This window comes from Phaethon aethereus, assembly GCF_964289735.1.
Source record: "Phaethon aethereus genome assembly, chromosome: 3".
In the NCBI taxonomy this organism is placed as follows: domain Eukaryota; kingdom Metazoa; phylum Chordata; class Aves; order Phaethontiformes; family Phaethontidae; genus Phaethon; species Phaethon aethereus.
Genome location: NC_138576.1, coordinates 42,056,321 through 42,075,179, shown reverse-complemented (window position 1 = coordinate 42,075,179; position 18,859 = coordinate 42,056,321). Strand labels below are relative to the sequence as shown.

The following is an 18,859-nucleotide window of genomic DNA, read 5'->3' as shown; positions in this document are numbered from 1 at the left end:
TCTTAATATTGTATTTATAGCATATTCACTCTTAAAATCTAGATGAAAACAACCATTGCCATGTCACCATCAACTGATCAACAGAACATGACTCATCTTGCTCAATAGCAGCTGTGACATTGTTTTGTTGGGGGGAAAAAAAAGGCGGAACAACCTGCTTCCTCCTTTCTCATTCAACAACTGGCTTCAAACGGTCATCATTTTTGGTACCTGATGTGGAGCAAGACGGTATGTGGCACAAGTTGGGAAAAGCCCTCCAGCGTGGTGAAGGTGCTCTGCCGAATGGCTACTCACATTACACTGGTTTGCCAGGGCCACTTCCTAAACTCTGCTCAGCCAAACCCAGAACCACCAAAAGGCTACACTATGGATGATGCCTGGCTAGGCTCATTTTGGCTGTATGTTTCATTTTAACTCCCTACCTTGTATTTAAAATTTCAAATATTTTATTTGCCTTGTGCATTGCTGAATAAAAACAGATGTACATATCCAGTCTAACTATACATCTGTACATGAAAGTATTTTTGCTCTGTAGTTGTTAAGTTTTAAAAATATATCAGAATCTTAAAGCTAGATGATGAGAACAGGTATTATTGCCCATTCATGATATATTTTTGTACTATTCTTCACATCTGCAAATGGTTTCGTTCCTAATTTTGCCATACTGCTGATGCTACTGTATGTTGCTCCTAATTTACTGAAATCAGAAACTGAGTATCTCGTGGTTGGTCTTTGCTTTTTGCTCTTTCTGAACACTCCTTGCACTCAAGTTCCACTTTCTTTTCTGGCTGGTATTTGGCACCACCTGGTGTCCGATTGTTGCTTGCTTGTTCTGCAAAGGCAAAATCACCACCTTACTTCAAACACAATACAGTAACGTTTTAATGGAAGTGTATTTAACCGTTGGGGAAAATAATATAAATAGTCTTTTGCTGTAGCAAGACTTTTAATTTTAGCTAGAATGAGAAGGTTAATATCTGATTTTGAAAAAAGCCTGAGTGGACAAAATTCAGAAACTTCCAATGTAGTATGAGAATGTAACTCACATAAGCAAACTACTTAACTGACTACCTCAAATAGTACGAGAGGATATTCTAGGGAAGAAACTATATCTAATAAAATCTAGTGATGAGGCAGGAAACATTGTCACTGTAAAATGCCTTTTGTCATAAATTCTGGACAGATCAGATTTTTTCCATTGTTTTGATGTGTTCTCACAACCTAAGGGCTTTCTGTTGTATCTGTACATACAACAGCGGTTAGTTCTGCAAGCTGTTGCACCTATTGACTTGCAGAGGCAGCACACCGGGCTTAGGGAAAAACAGAAAGTCTGGACAGAACAGTAGTGATATGTAACTGGAAAATAAGCTATGAAAATAAAAATAATCTATTGCTATTGTTTCCTAGTGCTTCACTGAAGCCATCTGTACTGGTTTTGGCTGAGATAGGTAATTTTCTTCATAGTAGCTCACAGGCTGCTGCATTTTGGATTTGTGACCAGAATAGTGCTGATATCACAGGATGTTTTAGTTATTGCTGAGCAGTGCTTGCACAGTGTCAAGACCTTTTCTGTTTCTCACCCCACCCCATCAGTGCCTAGCTGGGGGTACACAAGAAGTTGTGAGGGGACACAGCTGGGACAGCTTGACCCCAGCTGGGCAGAGGGATATCCCAGACCACATTACATTGTGCTGAGCAATAAAAACTGAGGGAAGGAGGAGGAAGGGTGGGACATTCAGTTACTGTGGTTACTTCCCAAGTAACAATCGTGAGTGACGAAGCCCTGCTTTCCTGGAAATGGAAAAGCATCTGCCTTCTGATGGGAAACAGGGGTTTTCTCTCTTACCCTTCCAATTCTTTCCCCTATCCCATTGCAGTGGGGAGTGAGCAAGTGGCTACGTGGGGCTTAGCTGCCTACTGGAGTTAAACCACACCACCTCCTTAAATATTTCCTTCATGTAGGCAAACACTGCTAGGTTACAATTCTTCACCTGAGTCCATGTAAGTAGACCACTTAAAGCCCATGGAGAATTTTCACTGGGATTCTGTATAGAAACAGGTTTTGTTACATGAGCCTATCTGCAAGCCTAATCTTTCTGGCCATGCCTTTTCACAAGGGAGAAGGCCATGTACAGAGGCTTCTCTGCTACAGTATCAAACCTATCACATGCAGGTTAGAAGAATAGCACTATTAGCTGGATCAGAGATCCATCTATTTCTACCTCCAGTCCAGGCTATGAAGGACCAGCCAGGTAAAACTAAAAGCTGGATAAGCACATTTGTCCAAGCCTCCAGCTATTTTCAGCTCAGGATGTTTCCCAAGCCTGACGTAGTCTGCTACTTCAGTAGCCTTTCAAGTACCTTCTTCTTCAACTACCTGCCCAGTCTCCCCTGAAGCCCATATAAACCCTTCACATGCCCAACGGCCTTTGCCAGACAGTCCCGCAGCTCCAGTTGCCGTTGCACAAGTGATCACTCCAACTACTTCCAACCAAGCTCCCGCTGGTTTCTTATCACGGGCCCCACAGCCCTGGCTCGGAGGAGCCGCGGGCAGCCAGTGACTGCCTCTCTTCCCAGGCTGCTCCCCGCCGTGCCATCTCCTTTCCAGGCCGAGGAGCCCCCGTTTCGGCTGCCCTCTTCCAGTGAAAACCCCTCCTCTTTTCACTGGGAAGCCTTCCCAGCCCCAATATGCCTTTTTTGGAGAGGAAGGAAACAAAGCTCAGCCAACACCTCGGGCTTGTGCAGCTGCACAGCCCGGCACAGGCACACCGCAGCTCTCCGTTTTGCCCTCCCCACTTTCCCACTACCCCCCCAACGACTGACGAGTCCCGCGGCTCGCCGCACAGCCTTTCTCCACTACCCTCACTCTCTCCCGAAGGCCTCAACGCAGCCCCACACCGCCAGCGGCGTTTCCCCAGAGCAGCCGCAGGCCCGGGTACACCCCGGCGCTGCGGCCCACGGACCGCGACCCGGAAGCGGAAGCGGCCGCCGCAATGCACTGTGGGGTAGCGGCGGCTGAGGCGGAGCTGGGTCTGAATGAAGGCGCCGCGGGCCAGGGGCCGCCGGCGCCGCTGAGCGCCCCGGGGCCGCGCCCTCCCCTCCCTGCCGCGGGCGGGCAGCGGCCGCCCGGGTCCCGCCATGTCCTACAACAAGATCCCGCCGCGCTGGCTCCATTGCCCCAGGAGGGGACAGCCCGTGGCAGGTGAGCGCCTGGCCCCGCCCGGCCCTGCCTTGTCTCGTCCCGTCCCGGGGCGGCTGTGTGGCGGCAGCGGGGACCGCTCTCTCACCTTCGGTGCGCTCCCTTGCTTGCTTGCCGATCACGGCCCCCGACCCCCGCTCCTCCTCAGTGCCGCGGGGCGGGCGAGGGCCGCCTTGGGGCTGGCGCGGCCCCTCGCTCTCCAGCTCGGCCGGGGCTCTTTGTCCCAGGGCTACGGCTGTGCTGGTGTGGGGGCGCCGGGCGGCCGTTCCCCTCTTGAGCTCCTGGGCCGGTGTTTGTCCCGGAGGTGACTTCCCGCAGGGCGGTTGTTTTCCCTAAAACCCAGCCCACAGCAGGGTTTTGCCTTAAGCGCGGGGGCTCGCCCCCCTCTCGGCTAGGGCAGCCCCTGAAACGGATTCGCCCTGGCCTTCTCTTGCCCATGGGAGCATAATGCTGCGTTCTCGCTTTGCACTGCTTAAGTTTAGCACTAGAACTTTTCCCGTCTGTCACGTCTGATGAGAGAGGCAGCAGCCGGACTTGCAGGAGCTGCCGTACTGGAGCATACCTCAGCCCTGACGAGTCCCCTTTGCAGCTTCTTCCTTGTTTGTTTGTTTCCTGAAGGTTTGTCAGTGTCCATCTACTATTGGGCCCACTGACAGTGACCTATCAGTCACTGGTGTGTTCCTAAGCTGTTTAGCTGGAGGATGAGTTTAAGTGTTGTGCCTCAAAGTTTTGTGCATGTTTCAGATTTTGCCAGTAATTGCTGTCATCTTGGATGTTCTTACCCGTAACACGCTGTCTTGACTGTTGCTAGGTATGTAGTCTTGCTGGTATCTGCTGGTGGTGAATTAGGTATCATGTAAACACACATTTTTTTGATTGTGAGTTAACTACTGTACTGACTTCAGATGAATGTTTCCCCTGCTGCCTAGTATGAGATAAACCAACTTTTCTCTTTTTAGTTTTCTCAAGTTCTTTCCTTTATAAGGTAAGCAATTCCAAGCCCCATTTTTTTTTCCCCCCAATATTTTCTAGTTTTCACTCCTTTCATCTTCCTATCTGCGATAATTTAACGGTATTTTTTCAAAACAGCATTTGCTACTCAGCATGCTATTCTAGATGGCATTGTGCCATGATTTGCTTAATGGTTACAGTTCCTGTGTTTTCTGTCCCACATTTCTGCATCATCTTCTTGTGCTTTTTTGATGGCAGTTGGTTGTGAAACTGAAGGCACTGATGACTGTTTACACATTTATTTAGAACCGGCTGAGACATTTCAGTAGGCTTAATCTTCCCATCAATATGCATTATTTGGCATTTATCAGTATTTAATTTCAGTTGTTCATTTTGTGAGTTACTGGTTTCCCTCAAGTTCCTTATATTTCTCTGAGTTTGACTCAATTAAGTAACAGCCTTGTGGTATTGCTCACGTCCATTATCTCTTTTTCTCGATTGTTGGCAAATGCATTGCTTTGTACCTAACAAGAGATTTGATAGCCTAAGTTGTTAGCCTTTGATCATGACAAAAATAGACTAATGACTATTCTTTGTTTTTCTTCGGAGCAAGTTCTTGATCTCTAGAAGTTGTTGATTTTGCTTGTTTGTCTTTTAAGCCATGGCTTCTCAAAAATAGCGAGGTAGAGTAAGCAAGAATGCAGTTCAGTTCATCAGCATGTCATCTGCTGTGCCATCACTGCTTGTGTGTTTGTTTATTCAGTAACTGCAAGGTAATTCTTTTCTATTTGATGCGATCATGCACAAGAAGCTACTGCACCAAAAAAAAAAAAAGTGCTTGGTTAATTTCTTTGGCTACTTTATTGTAATGTATTTTCATTCACTTGATTTTTATTTTTTTGTGTGTGTGTAACTTGCCAAAAGTCATACTAAACCATCAGTCTTCTCTCCTTTTTTGCTATTTGATGTTCAAAAACATCTAACAATTTTATTAAGACATAATTTTTAGAGTTTATTGATGTTAGTACTGTTTCCCAGATGTGTTATATTCTGTTTTTAATTAGCATTTCAATCAAATTTCTAAGCATCTGTGCATGACTATTCCTACGTGATAGTGTAATAGTAATAATATTGCTGAGCAAGGTTTGTCTGGTTTCCGTGGACTAATATTCATCAAGTGTTCCGTCATGACCCTCTTGTCTTATGGTTGTGGTATCTAGAATTTCTTGGTGACCTCACATACAAGTACTAATGAGGCATGGAGCTCTTCTGTTTGTGAGATTGGGTTCATTCAGGTTAACAGGACCCCTCATTCTGAACAAGGTGAATTGATTTATGTCTCTCATTATTATCCAGTTGAATTCTTTAAACGTTGTTTTGCTGCCACTTAACTGATTTTATGGTACAGCAGTTCAGAATAGAACATTTTCACATTTCTTGCATTGGGGTAGCACCTCAGTCATGTTCTTCATGAAAAGAGCTTTCTCTGAACTCTTAGATCTGAACTGATCAGGCTGCTTCAGATCACACTGGTGATGATCACGAGAGATGGCGATGACAAGGTACCTACTTTTTATAACCATCGAGAACCCAGTCCGTTTTGGTTTTGCCATGGAGAGTGCTAGCAAGATATTGAAGAAAAGACATGAGAAGTGTCTCAGCAGTGTCTTTCAGTCTCCTTCTATTGATTCATGTTAGTTAATCCTGTTCTAGACATATATGTGGCTTGCAGAATGGTGAAATACTATTAAAAACATCCATATTGCTTATGGTTATGGAGGTAACAACTTAAATGGAAGAGTAATGCCTCTGATTCAGGAACTTGCTCAGTTATACCTTGTTGTAGTTGGGGAGAATAATCTGATGATGCATTGTCATTGTCATGGTCTTACGCTCATTCCTAGGCATCTGTTATTGACCAGTTTTGGTGATGATATACTAGGTGAAATGGATGCTTTGACCCAGCATAGCTGTTCTTGAAACAGAAGGCTGTTACTTCTTAGGGTGTTCTTTCTTTGCTGTTTTTTTTTTTTAATTGCAGACTTTACTATTTCATCCTATTCAAATTTCCCTTTCTGAACCTTGGTCCCTTTCCACAGTCTAGCCTTCGTAATCAATGCTCAATGTAAACTTACCATAGTCATAAGTAATTAGTGGCTATTGTCACTTGTTTAGTTGATAGCTTCATGTCAAAGAAAATTAAGCTAAATTAAGGGTAACTTTTTTGCTGGTATGCTCTAGAATTAAAGTTTTAAGAAAAGATAAATAATGTGCCAAAATTTGAACATGTATATATAGGAAATTTGAAGTCTTCTGTTGTTCCTTTTGATGTCTCTTAGATTTATCCACTTGATGTCTATGATCTGACATACTGGGCTCTTATTTTTAGAATTTTTACCTATTTTTCAACCTAAAGAAATACTGTCTCTTATACAGATAACTAATTTGGAAAATGGTTTTTAATACTCACTTTCCAAAACTATTTGACAAACTTGAACTTAATTGTGGATGTAGGTAATCATGAAGTATCAAATTTACAGTAGCATATTGAATTTAATTTGAAAATTTGGTTGAGGAGTTACAAATATAATGATAATTTAGTTTAGATATACTGACGACTTCGGATGCTTTTATATCCATGTGAAATATCACCTTGTTACTGTCAAATCATCTGATTCAACATAAAGAGTTGATTATTTAATCTTCAAATGCTTATGCATGGAGACTTAAGTTGAATTGCAATCAGTTTTTACTTCATCACTTCTTTAACCTAAGATGTAGGGCAGAAGTATAGCTGAGGTTGTAGCTACTGCCTTGTTTATACTTGTCCATATTACTTAGAAAGGTTAGAAATCTTTCTTAGTATTAAAGCTTAGATCTTCTGTAGTTTAATGACACTCGCCTGAGAGGGGTTTATATAATTTCAACAGCATCAAACCGTTTTTTTATTTTTTTGTTTTTAATAGAAGGAGGAAAGTTCTGGGGCAATAATTTTTTTATATGTTCTTGGGGGAGGGTTTATTTGATCAGTCTTGTGATATAATAAATATAAATATTTTTAAAGATATTGAGAAATGCTGAGGTTCTCCCAGTTTTACTCCCTGCCCATATCATGAACCTTCTAGGGAGTGATGGGTGTAGTCCAGTAAGTACTGATTCCGGTCAAGCTTTTGTTGTGGTAACTTCCCTGGTGTTTGAACCCCACATAGGTGTTGTCTTTTGGAGGGGAGGTTGAACACTGCTGCAGAACTCTTCCAAAAAGCCTTAAGGGGCACACTAGAAAGATCTGTAGTACATAGCTGTCCTGGACCAAATGCATGGGGGTTTTTTGTGATCTTTACTGTGTTTTATGTTTACAGGTAATCAAAGCTGATATTTACATGCTTGGGTAACAAACTGTCATTTAAAATGCTGCTTTCATTTAAATGTAATTTAAATTTAGATTTTAAATTTTCTCTGTTCTTTTGTGTGCTGTAGCTCTGCAGCTTGAATCACACTAAAAGCTAGCTAAAAACGTCAAATTACCTTGTTTTAGATGAGCTGACCTGTATTTCCTTTAAACTTCTAAACTTATTTGTGAATTCTGAGAACTTATAACTAAAAAATATTCCGATTCAACTTCATTGATACTTTTACTCAATTATTTTTCATTGAAGGTGAACCTGCTCAGCATGTTGCTTTGGAATCACTAAGTTGTAAGTGTACATATACATGAGTATACATAAAGTACTGCAAAATTTGATTATCTTTCATAGGGAAGTTTTTACCTTTGAAGACCATGTTAGGACCAAGATACGATGAACAGGTTGCTGAAGAAAATCGTTTTCACCCGAGTATGTTATCCAACTACTTAAAGAGTCTGAAGGTAAAGTTAAATTTTCTATTAATTAAAACATTACTTTCATTATTAATGCTTATTCAAATGTTGCGTTTTCTAAACTTCAGTTTTAAGAAGAAAGTTGTTGATGGCTTCCTTTGGGACATCTGTACAGAATTTTTTTTTTTTAATATATATTTTCAGGTTTTCTGTGAAACTTCTGAATTTCCAAAAGCACCTATGTATAGGCAAGAATTGTGCAAAGTACTCCAGCGCATTCACTGAATTAGCATCAGTTCTTCTTTGTTATTACTGTTGCATCTTGGAGAGATGTCATTGTCAAAATTCAGATAGTTCGAGTTTGTAGTTTTACAAATGACTCTTGTGTATGGATATGTTAAGTTGCAGTTTTGCTTATAGGAGTGAAAACATTTAAAAGTGAAAGAATTTTGTAGAACTGTTCTGTAGTTTCGATGCATAACCTTCTTCTTTTGATGCCTTGAATGCTTTATGGTATTTAGCCAGTCATAACCAAGTATGGAAGAAAACAATTTATAGATTTTATCTGTTAATTTCTTAGTGAAAAAAAAAAAAAGCATAAATAGAAAAAAATGTTAGGAGCATGGATTGGTACCCAGGAAGGTGGGTGGTTGCCTTTATCATTGGGTTATAGAGTTGTGCTTCTCGCTTATTTCTTCATTCTCTGTTTAGCCCATTTCTGTCTACTTAAACTTGGCATGTTGTTCTGCACCCTAGCACAACTTTGACAGTAAAGGTGGGGAGCAGGACCTTTCCAGCCTTTCGTGTAGTGTAGAGGTTTGTGAAGTGTTGTGCCCAGTGCAGTGTATCTGGAAATGGGATTTTGAACCTCACAGCAAAGAGAGGGCTACAACCTAATTGTTTTAATCTGTTTATTAAACTGTTGTATAGAAGGTTTGCACAATTTTTTTTTTTGACTGTGTTTTATAAAACTAATCACGCTAGTGACATTTTCTCTGTGTGTTTGTTTTCTTTTTTTTGCTGTTCATCTAAGTTAAAATAATTCGGAGCTTGTTTAACAATATCAGAGCTTAAACGTCAGAAGAATCAGGTGACCAAAATGTGGGAATCTTAATTTTATGAATCTCACTTAGGCTTAGGTATGCAGTAGATGATGAGCTATTAAGTGTAGCAGTGATAGAGGTACCTGTGGGCTGTGTGATAAGAAGGTACTATCAGTGAAGCATATGTGCCTGTTCTCGGGTGCTTGGACTGGTAGGATTTTTCTTGTTTGAATTCTTGGATCTATGCATCTAAATTCTCCTTGAGTTCCTCTTCTATGCATTGTGTTGTTTTTGACTCTGACCAGCTTTAATGGACATAACTAGAAGTTTTCCAAAACAAATGTTATTTGTGGTTTAAAATAATTTAAAATTCTGCATATATTTTGAAGTTATAGAGAACTTCAGAGACCTACTCAGAATTTCTGGCTATTTGCTTGTTAGTGATTTGTCACCAGAAAAGAAATCATGGTGAGCCTTCATAGCCTTTCCACAAGGCACATCAATTAGTTGTATTGCAGTACTACAAATTTGTAATGTCTTGAGTGACATCAGGTGATTAGAATCTGGTAGTATGATTACTAGGATGAGGATCCCCACTTATATTTTGGTATTTTTGGTTAACAAGCAGAACATATAATTTCTCTCAAACTCCCTGTTCTCATCAAATCTATTACATTGTCTTGAACCCTGGTATAGTTTCTAAATGTTTGCTATTTGAAAATACACCATTTTTTATTTGCAGAGATACGCAGTGGGTTACTGGAGTGCTATATTTGTAGAACAGCAGTTTACCAACAGTCTGGCAACAAGATGAATATGCAGTTGAGGAGACCTTGAAAAGTGGATTTTCCCAACGCAAAAGTAGCTCACTGTGCATGGTTCTCTTCGTTTTACTGCAGTGTGTTTTACTGGTAATACTTTGCAGAATGAATCACTTCTGAAACCTGGTTATTACTGAAGTCCATATAATTTATCTCCCAAATAAGAGACTTTAGCAGAAACTTTTACATCTGGATTTTGGAAATAGTGAGATAATTGCTGCTACCACAGATTTTTGAAGGTACTGGTTCAGCATTTAAGACAACATCTGTCTGGGAAGAACTTTCTCTAACAAGCTTCCCATGTGATTCCTTTTTCTCATGAGGCCGTTTGCTGAAAATCTGAATGTTAGAGACTTATTTGATAAGGCATAGCACCCTCGTTTTTTTTCTGATAGCCAACATTGGCATAGTACCTTAATGGTCTGCTGTGGTTTAACCCCAGCTGGCAACTAAGCAGCATGCAGCCGGTTGCTCACTCCCCCACGGTGGGATGGGGGAGAGAATCAGAAGAGTAAAAGTGAGGAAACTCATGGTTTGAGATAAAGACAGTTAATAGATAAAGCAAAAGCCGCGCATGCAAGCAGAGCAGAACAAGGAATTCATTCACTACTCCCCATGGGCAGGCAGGTGTTCAACCATCTCCAGGGAAGCGGGGTTCCATCACGCATAACGGTTACTTGGGAAGACAAACGCCATCATGCCAAAAGTCCCCCCACCCACTTCATTCTTCTTCACCCCAGCTTTATATGCGGAGCATGATGTCATATGGTATGAAATATCCCTTTTGGCCAGTTTGGGTCAACTGTCCCAGCTGTGTCCCCTCCCAGCTTCCCGTGCACCCCCAGCCCTCTCACTGGCAGGCCAGCATGAGAAGCTGGACAGTCCTTGACTGCTTAGCAACAAGTGAAAACATCAGTATGTTATCAACATTATTTTCATCCCAAATCCAAAACGTAGCCTCATACTAGCTTCTGTGAAGAAAACTAACTCTGTCCCAGCTGAAACGAGGACATGGTCTCATAAAAAAATTTGCAGGAACAATTTGCAACAGTGTGAGTAATTTTCTTTTTTTTTATTTCTTTCTTGAGTAGGTAGATTAGTACTGTTTATGCTTTATAAAAGGTAGTTTTATTTCTCTTATGAAGAGCTAGGACATTAGTGAACTCAAAAGAGTGTTTGGGCAATTAGTATGCTTAAGTATTCCTATTAGGAAAACTAGTTACCAGTTTTCAGCCACATTATTGTTTTCACAGATAAATTCAATCACCAATTTAAACTATTTTCCTCAAATAAAAAATGCAAAAAAATCCTGGAACTGGAGAGAATTCAGTGTATTGTAGTATGCTCTCTTCCTCCTGCGGAGGATATTTTCAAGATCCAATGTCTAATGAGAAACTTCTGGGGTCATACAAGGGGAACCTAGCTAAGCCCATTGCACAGCAGCAGAAGAGTGCATGCATAAAGCATTAATAGCTGGAATGTGAGAAAGTGAGGAGGAAGGCTTTTATAACTTGGAGGATGTGGAGAGCCTGGCCATAATAAGCATGAGCAGAATGGAGTTGGTATGAAGATTGTGGTATTATTGTATGTAGAAGATGAGAATTTCAAACTATCAATGAGCTTTTTTTCCTTCTATCCAGTTATCTTCTACAATTGGAAGCAAGAAAACTAACTAGTTTCAATTGTGTTTCAATGTGGTGTTTAAGATCGTAGCGTTGCAACAGTCCTTGTAAGAAATAAATGTATGTTTTAGTGAGAAGTTGCTCAACAATTTAAAATTACTCTTTCTTCTAAAGCTGTGTTATTCAATGATGGCTGGGTGTGGTGGACTGAAAGATGTGATTCATGCAAAATATAGCCTGGAAAAACAGATTATCTTAGATAGTCTTTCAAAAATCAGCTCTTATTAAGTTCTTTCTAGGAGCAAACTTAAGAGAGCATGACTGAGAGGGTGACTGTGATGACTGGTGTGATGTCAGGGTTGCAGAGCAGAGCATAGCACCTGCGTGACAAATGTACATGTACTAGAATCTATTCTATAGGTGAGAACTGTGGTCGGTCAGGGCAAGTGTAGTATAATCCCAGTTCAGTGACTGAAATGTTTTGATTCCTGGGGTACCAGTTTTTTTTTGCATGGGTTTTTGGAACCATAATTACATGCTTTGATATGTTATGTAATCCTCCCACTTTTAAAAAATGTCTTTATCCTTTTCGTTTGCCTTGCACTCTCTAAATTGTAGTGTGTTATGTGCAGCTAGTCCCATGAACAGAGAGCAAATGTGTTTGCTTTCTGTAAAGCAAGGAAACTGCTTTCGGACCTTACACGCTTTATATGCCATACAGGCTTTTATAGCTTTAGCTAAATTATATTGGATGTCTGTTTGGTTTACTGCTCCATGAAATGTGTGAGGAACAGTGTCACTTCGCAAGATCTTCCCTTGTATATGATTGAAATGATTTGTAATAATTGCAAAGGAATGGTAGGCCAGAAGTCCTGGAGTCCTGTAGCTCAGGATTTCCTCCAGCAGACACTTTGCTGTATTTCATTCCCCTATTCAAATTAAATGCAACATCCCAAATGCTTGGTGACACTTTGGGTCTGAAGTACATTGTGGTGTTCTTCTGGCTTCTACATGTCAGTCAGGAAACTGAAATCTATAAGGGAGTATGTTCAAAAGAGTAATATCTAAAAGTTGAGGGAAAAACACGTGAGTATTCTTTGAGCTTAAAAACTTTGCCATAAAATTGTGTGCTTTCATGCATCTTCTCAGTGATAATTCTTCATTGTGGCAGGAGTTTGGGGAAATTTGGAGACTTCTGGTGGGAGCATTTGAAGCTGCTGGCATTTGAGAATAGTGGGGTTGGGAATTGGCTTTGGGTTTTCAACACTAAAATGGAATTGTATCTCTCCTACTTTTGGATGGAAGGTTGTGAAACTGTTCTGCAAATCACTTGCATTTCTCCTTGTATCTTTCCTTTAACAATTTGATGTATTAAGCAGTGTTACCTTTTAATCTGTCTTCATGCTTTTATTAAAGGTTGTTTTCCTCCCAATTCATTTTCTCCAGACTGTCACGATACAGCATTTTTTTCAAGAGTAATTCGCATTTTGGAATGTCTGCTTTCTTACTAGACTGGAACTGAATGCAAAAACCTTTACTTTAAAATTATGTTTTCATTAAATCTTAATCTTACTTTGAAAATAACTTTTTTTCACGTTATCTGAGGACATCTTGGAAGTGTTACATCTAACCCCATATCATACATAAAAGAATAGGTTATCAATCTGAGCTCTATAGAAGTCGGGGAGGAGGGTACTTAGGGGGCCATTTATGTGGCTTCATAGTCTAGAGCTTTCTGGAGGAAACACACCTGATTGATATAAGTCTTTTTGCCAACTCTAACCACACTATTGATAGGATGCAGAACACAAATGGAAATTCTTTTGCTTTTTTTTGAGCATGATGTGTTACTGGAAGATACTCTGTGGATTTCCTTCATGGATCTATTGCTTTTGTAGAATAGTAGAAAAATATTTAAGTAGTTGTCATAGAATTAGCTCATTTAAGATGTACTTTTGATCCTAGCATGTTGTCCTGTAGAATCACCTAGAAGTAGTGGTGTGGGAATATGTTATTCTCCTCTGAACAGTTGTTTTGAACTGGTTTAAGTCAGTGTCATAGTGTTATGGACCTACAGTGTGTAGCACCTGGAAATTTTTTGTGGTCTTACTTGTGAATTAAGTAGTCTTTGAGATATTTGCTAAATGCTGTTGAGAGTAGAGGGGAAGGAAAGTAATCATTGAATTAATTGCCTTTTGTATACTTCCTACAAAATTAATCACTGGCTAGTATGCTGTCAGTCTGTATGTTTAGCAGCTTCGTTGTCTCTAAATATTTGAAATTTCAGGTGATGTAACATTGTTTTCAGGTGGACCCCTACTGAAGTAGGCTGTATTTCTGCAAAACACAGTAATAAAAGTAAATAAAGCACCCTGAGTACAATATATGAAGTTGAAGTAAACAAGGAGAAATTCAGAACTGATTTGGATATTACACTACAAATGCTTAATGCTGCTGACATAAAATTATGATACTTTTTAATATCTGATAAATAAAAGTATCATGAAAGTATATCATCAGAACTTTGAATACCATGGATAACTACCTCTGTTGATAATTGGAAGTTGGTTTTTGGGGTCTACTGAACAACATACCCATGTGAAGCAACTGTTTCTGAACTGTATTCCAGTTAAAATTGGAATTTAACTTTTCTGAATTGACTGGAAAAAGTGTTTTAATTTGTAATTCTTCCAACTGCGATGCTAAATTGTTGCCAATGTGTTGACCTTAAGGTAGATAAAACCTGATCAAAATCCTGTTTACGAGTATGTGCTAGAATTTTAAATATATTGAAGATGCAGTGTTCTGTTTTTGCATGCGTAACATGCTTCAGGGTTAATGTATTTTTAAGTGCAGTATTCATGTATCTTTAAAAAAGACATAGCTGTGGAACAAAGATTTGGCTAAACTACCACTCTTAAAATGCCTTTTAAAAAGACCTCTGGTTTCATGGTGAAGGTCCTACTTGAAAGTATGAAGTTTTTGAATTGATGGGTAGCATACATCAGCTTTCACAAAGAAACACAATGACTCTGATGTTGGTAAATTACAGATTTCATGAACAAAGGCAATATTTAAGAATTTTTAAACTTGCAACTGTCGCCTGCTATTGCTTTTAATTTGGATGTTGTTAGCCATTTAGTATTTATGCCCTGATATTTGAACCACATATATATGTTTGGTTTTTATTTTTTTTTTTTTTTTAGGTTAAAATGGGTTTATTGGTAGACTTGACCAACACCACTAGATTCTATGATAGGAATGATATAGAGAAAGAGGGGATTAAATATATAAAACTCCAGTGTAAAGGGTAAGTTGTGTGCACTTTTTTAATATTTAGCTTTTGATTTGAAATATCACACTGAAGTAATTAATCTTTTTTTTTTTCTTCTCTGTCCCCCAACTGTCTCCTAATCTCTGTGTTCCTGTGTTTTTCAGGCATGGTGAGTGCCCTACACCTGAGAATACAGAAACATTTATCCGTGTGTGTGAACACTTCAGTGATAAGAATCCCTCAGAGCTTATAGGTATGTCTTCTTATATCCATTGCATCCATCTTATATCCGTCATTACTTTTTACTGTTTATTTCATATTTACTTGTAACTGCAGTCTCTTATTCTTAAAAGTCTAAGCAAAGGAATTTCCTCAGTACAGTGTTTATCCATATCTAGATTTGATTGCTTTTACTTCAGAAACCAGTATGTTTCTTTTTTTTCCAGAAACTAGTATGTTTCTGCATCCATCAGTTTGATTACAGTTATCAACTTAATGTAGAAAAATACACAGGCTTAAGAACTGTCTACAAATACATGATACTTGCATTGTGTTTTTGTAACTTCTGCTGATATAAATGCAGACTGTGTATTGCCGAAGTATTGTTTTGGCATTTGATGGTCTGGCTGGCTTGAAGTCATATTTGATACCTGAATGATCAGAGATTCTTTAGTAAATCTCACAAAGCAGCTGATTAATTGCTGGAAACTGGTAGTAGATATTAGGCTAAGTTTTCTTGTGTGGTGTACTGTCACGCAGTGATTATTTGAGTGTTCTTAAGGATAACTTTTTTCTGACACAGAGCAAAATAAGTTCTCAGTTTATTTTGTGTAGCTTCTAGTTTTAGTTAAAACCATTTTATTCTAATTTCTGATAAGCATATTAATTTTCAACTCTATCTGCAAACTGTCAGAGACAAGAAATTAATTTGCAGCTGAGTTTCCAGTCAGAATGGGTGTTGTCCTCAAGCCTCTTTGATAATTCTGCAGCCTTCCTGAATTTGAGTGTCTGTGTGACTTAGGGGTGCATGGAACAGTTGCTTGTGTAGGTGTCATTGATAAGAGCTTGCTACACTAAGCTGGTATGTTCATACAGTTTAGGATTTATATAGAATTGTACAATAGGTGAGGTTGTTGGAAAGGACTTGTGGAAATCAGCTAGTCAGTTGCCCTTCCTTAGAGCAGGACCAGCTAAAGCAGCTTGCTTAGGACTGTGTCCATTTTGGGTTTTGACCATCTCCAAGTTTGGAGACTTCACAACATCTTCTGGCAGCCTGTTCCAGTGTTTGCTCATCCTTACAATATACAGTTGTTTTTTTTTTCTTATGTTTAAACAGAATGTGCTATATTTCAATTTGTACCCATTACTTCTTGTCCTGTCACAGGATACCACCGAGAATCTTATTTTTTTTTCAGTGCTTGAGAGATTTAATTTGGGCACACACTTTTTCACATAATTTTCTTTTAGGTACTTTTTTATTTCTTTATTTCACAGAGAATGCAATTTTAATTTGAGACCTCTAAACTGTAATGCAAGTTAGTGATCATGAAAAATGGGGAACTCCTAGATGAGAGTGAGTGGGATCAGTCATCAACAATATTTCAAGATCTGGTGCAAGTTCTGAAATATTGTTGATGACTGATCCCACTCACTCTGATTTAGCAGTTCTTCATTTTTCACCCTCCTTTCACAGTTCCTCCACTTGGTCCTCCAACAATATTTCAGAACTTGAAATATTGTTATGGTCAGCAATTTATATGGAGCATGGATACCATGGTGATACCCCATAAATAGCAGACCCATTTAACTGGTATTTCAATTTTTAAAATGCCATTTTTAGTGTTGAGTCACTAACTTTTTGACTTCTATGAATTTTGGAATGTTCTTCTGTTATTTAGATTGTTTCACCTCTGGACAGGGGAAGTCAATTAGAAAGAGTCAAGAAGAAAATAATATGTTGACTAAGCTTTTAAATAACATGTGGTTTAGGCTTTCATAGTAAAAAAGAAATGCTGGGATTTTCCATTTCCTTTCCATGAATTACTGAAAAGTTGCTTGTTTCTAGACACTTGTTTCCTCTGACAGAGTATCAGAGGGACTGGTGTGGAGGATGTTTTTATCAAAAGCAAAAGCAGTCTGTGGCAGTGATAGTACTGCACCCTGTGTGTTCTTTCCCTTCCAAGCCATTGGTCTCATTGCTGAGATGCTTCTTATCTTTGTCATGTGTATAAAATTATTGACTTAACCTTCTTGGTAGCAGTAACAGCTGCAGGACTTATTGATAGCAATTGTGTACAATTTCATTTTCAGTGTCAAGATTGGATATGAAAAGAGAAAATGTGAATGATAAGTGAACAGAATTCTATATTCAGCTAGAACAATACAGGATGGAAGCTTTATTTTTGCAGCCTGAAGGACTGGAGTATGCCTGCCAACCTTAAGTAAACAAAATGCAAAAATTTTGCTTAAACAGAAAACAAAGGAGAAATGACTGCTGGGAACAAATTCCATAAGGAAGCTAAAATTAATTTCATTTAATGCAAGTTACACAGTTTTAAATAATATTAAATGGTTAGAATGGATGAATCCAAGAAATTTGTAGTAGTTTTTGCCTTACTTTATTAAGAATGGAAGCTTGGTGGGCAGGCACGAAACGTGACCCTGATACAGTTGATATATATTTCTGTTTACCAATATAAAGTTTCTGGGGTTTATCAGTCTACTCTTTGTAGGCATTTTTTGGATGTCCAGTAAAAAAAAAAAAAAAAAAAAAATTTGCAGTGTAGGGGAGCATATAGGAAAAAAAGATAGGTATTCTATCTGAATAAGCATCAAGTGAATAAGTGCCAGGTGAACTGTTGCTAAACTTACTTTACTAACTATGGTAGAGAAATAAGGAAATCAATAAAAGCTTAAGTGACTTGCTTCATGGTCACAACTGAAAAATATGTTAATATTAAGAACAGTTGTGTTTGGTGTTAGTGGAAACTTTAATACTCTGATATTTATAATTTAAAATACAGTATGGGGAAGAGGCAACATCTTGCCTGAATCTTTCATGACATTTTTAATAGCATAAATTTTCAGACTGGGTTGTTTATCACTAGATGGTGCTGTTGCCTTGAGAGAAAGAAAAAATTCCAATGCATTTGGCTCTTCTCCTTTCACTGGGGGATGAATTCAGTAAAATAGAGGACAGAGACTTAATTCTTTTTCTTACATTGAATAGATAAATAATTCAAGAATTCAAGATGCTTATGCTGTTCTATAGTTTTCTTTTTGTGTTTTTTTTCTTTCAAAATTAATAAGCTTGGTCTTAGCATGGTAATAGCAAATTTGAAATAGAATTGTAGTCTATTGACTGCTTTCAAGTTTGAGGTAGGGTAATCTGGATATGATTTTTATGCCTGATGGTGTGAAATGAATGTAATGCTTGTTGAATCCGCTAAAAGCACAATTATTGAATTTGATTGTATAGTCTTTTGATAAGTATTGGGGCAGTCATAAAAAATACTTTGAATCTTACCTGTATTAGCCATATTTCAGTTGCATTAAGTTAGTGCTCTTCACTTGGGATAGACTGGAGTATCTTATACTTTTTTGCTAATAATTTGCAGAAAGAATGTAATAAATTGCTTTTTAGGCTTATGTGTCATACATGATCTGGGCTGCCTTGATGAGAAAGGCAGATGACTCTTTAATGTTACTGATGAAGGTAGAAAGATCCAAAAACACACTGAAGAAACTAAAGTATGTTTGTTAAAAGTACCTGCAAATGATTATGGCCTGTTCTTGTCTTGTCTAGGTGTCCATTGCACACATGGTTTCAATAGAACTGGATTTCTGATCTGTGCCTTTTTGGTTGAGAAGTTGGACTGGAGGTAACTTTGAATGTTAATTCCTAGGGATTTGTGGAAAGTGACCAAAGGCATCTTCAGTATGTTTCACTCAATGTATACGCTGCTTTTTATTTTAAAACTGCCTACTAATCTCCAGCAAACAACCTATATTAACATTATTAATATCATCCCTTGGTAGTTTAGCCCGTTTCAGTCAAGCTTTCCAGGTCTGGTAGGTCAAAAGTCAGCTGTACCTGCTGTGTGAGGGCTTTTAGGAGTGTATATATTGTACT

At 38.8% G+C, this 18,859-nt stretch overlaps 1 protein-coding gene across 3 annotated transcripts in view; it reads left to right on the top strand.

The window, feature by feature from the left end:
* Nucleotides 1-3,138: 3,138 nt before the first annotated feature.
* The window catches only part of RNGTT (RNA guanylyltransferase and 5'-phosphatase), a gene marked incomplete at both ends in the record, with an annotated part of 180,813 nt that continues 165,092 nt past the window's right edge, over nucleotides 3,139-18,859 (top strand). For 2 of the 3 annotated variants that reach the window (XM_081998035.1, XM_081998034.1), the window contains 5 exons: nucleotides 3,139-3,202; nucleotides 7,906-8,015; nucleotides 14,660-14,763; nucleotides 14,892-14,980; nucleotides 18,533-18,608. In XM_081998035.1, the coding sequence (XP_081854161.1) occupies nucleotides 3,139-3,202; nucleotides 7,906-8,015; nucleotides 14,660-14,763; nucleotides 14,892-14,980; nucleotides 18,533-18,608 (443 nt within the window). Of the gene's footprint in view, nucleotides 3,203-7,905; nucleotides 8,016-14,121; nucleotides 14,764-14,891; nucleotides 14,981-18,532; nucleotides 18,609-18,859 lie in introns of those variants that run through there. The other variant, XM_081998036.1, reaches the window with a different exon arrangement.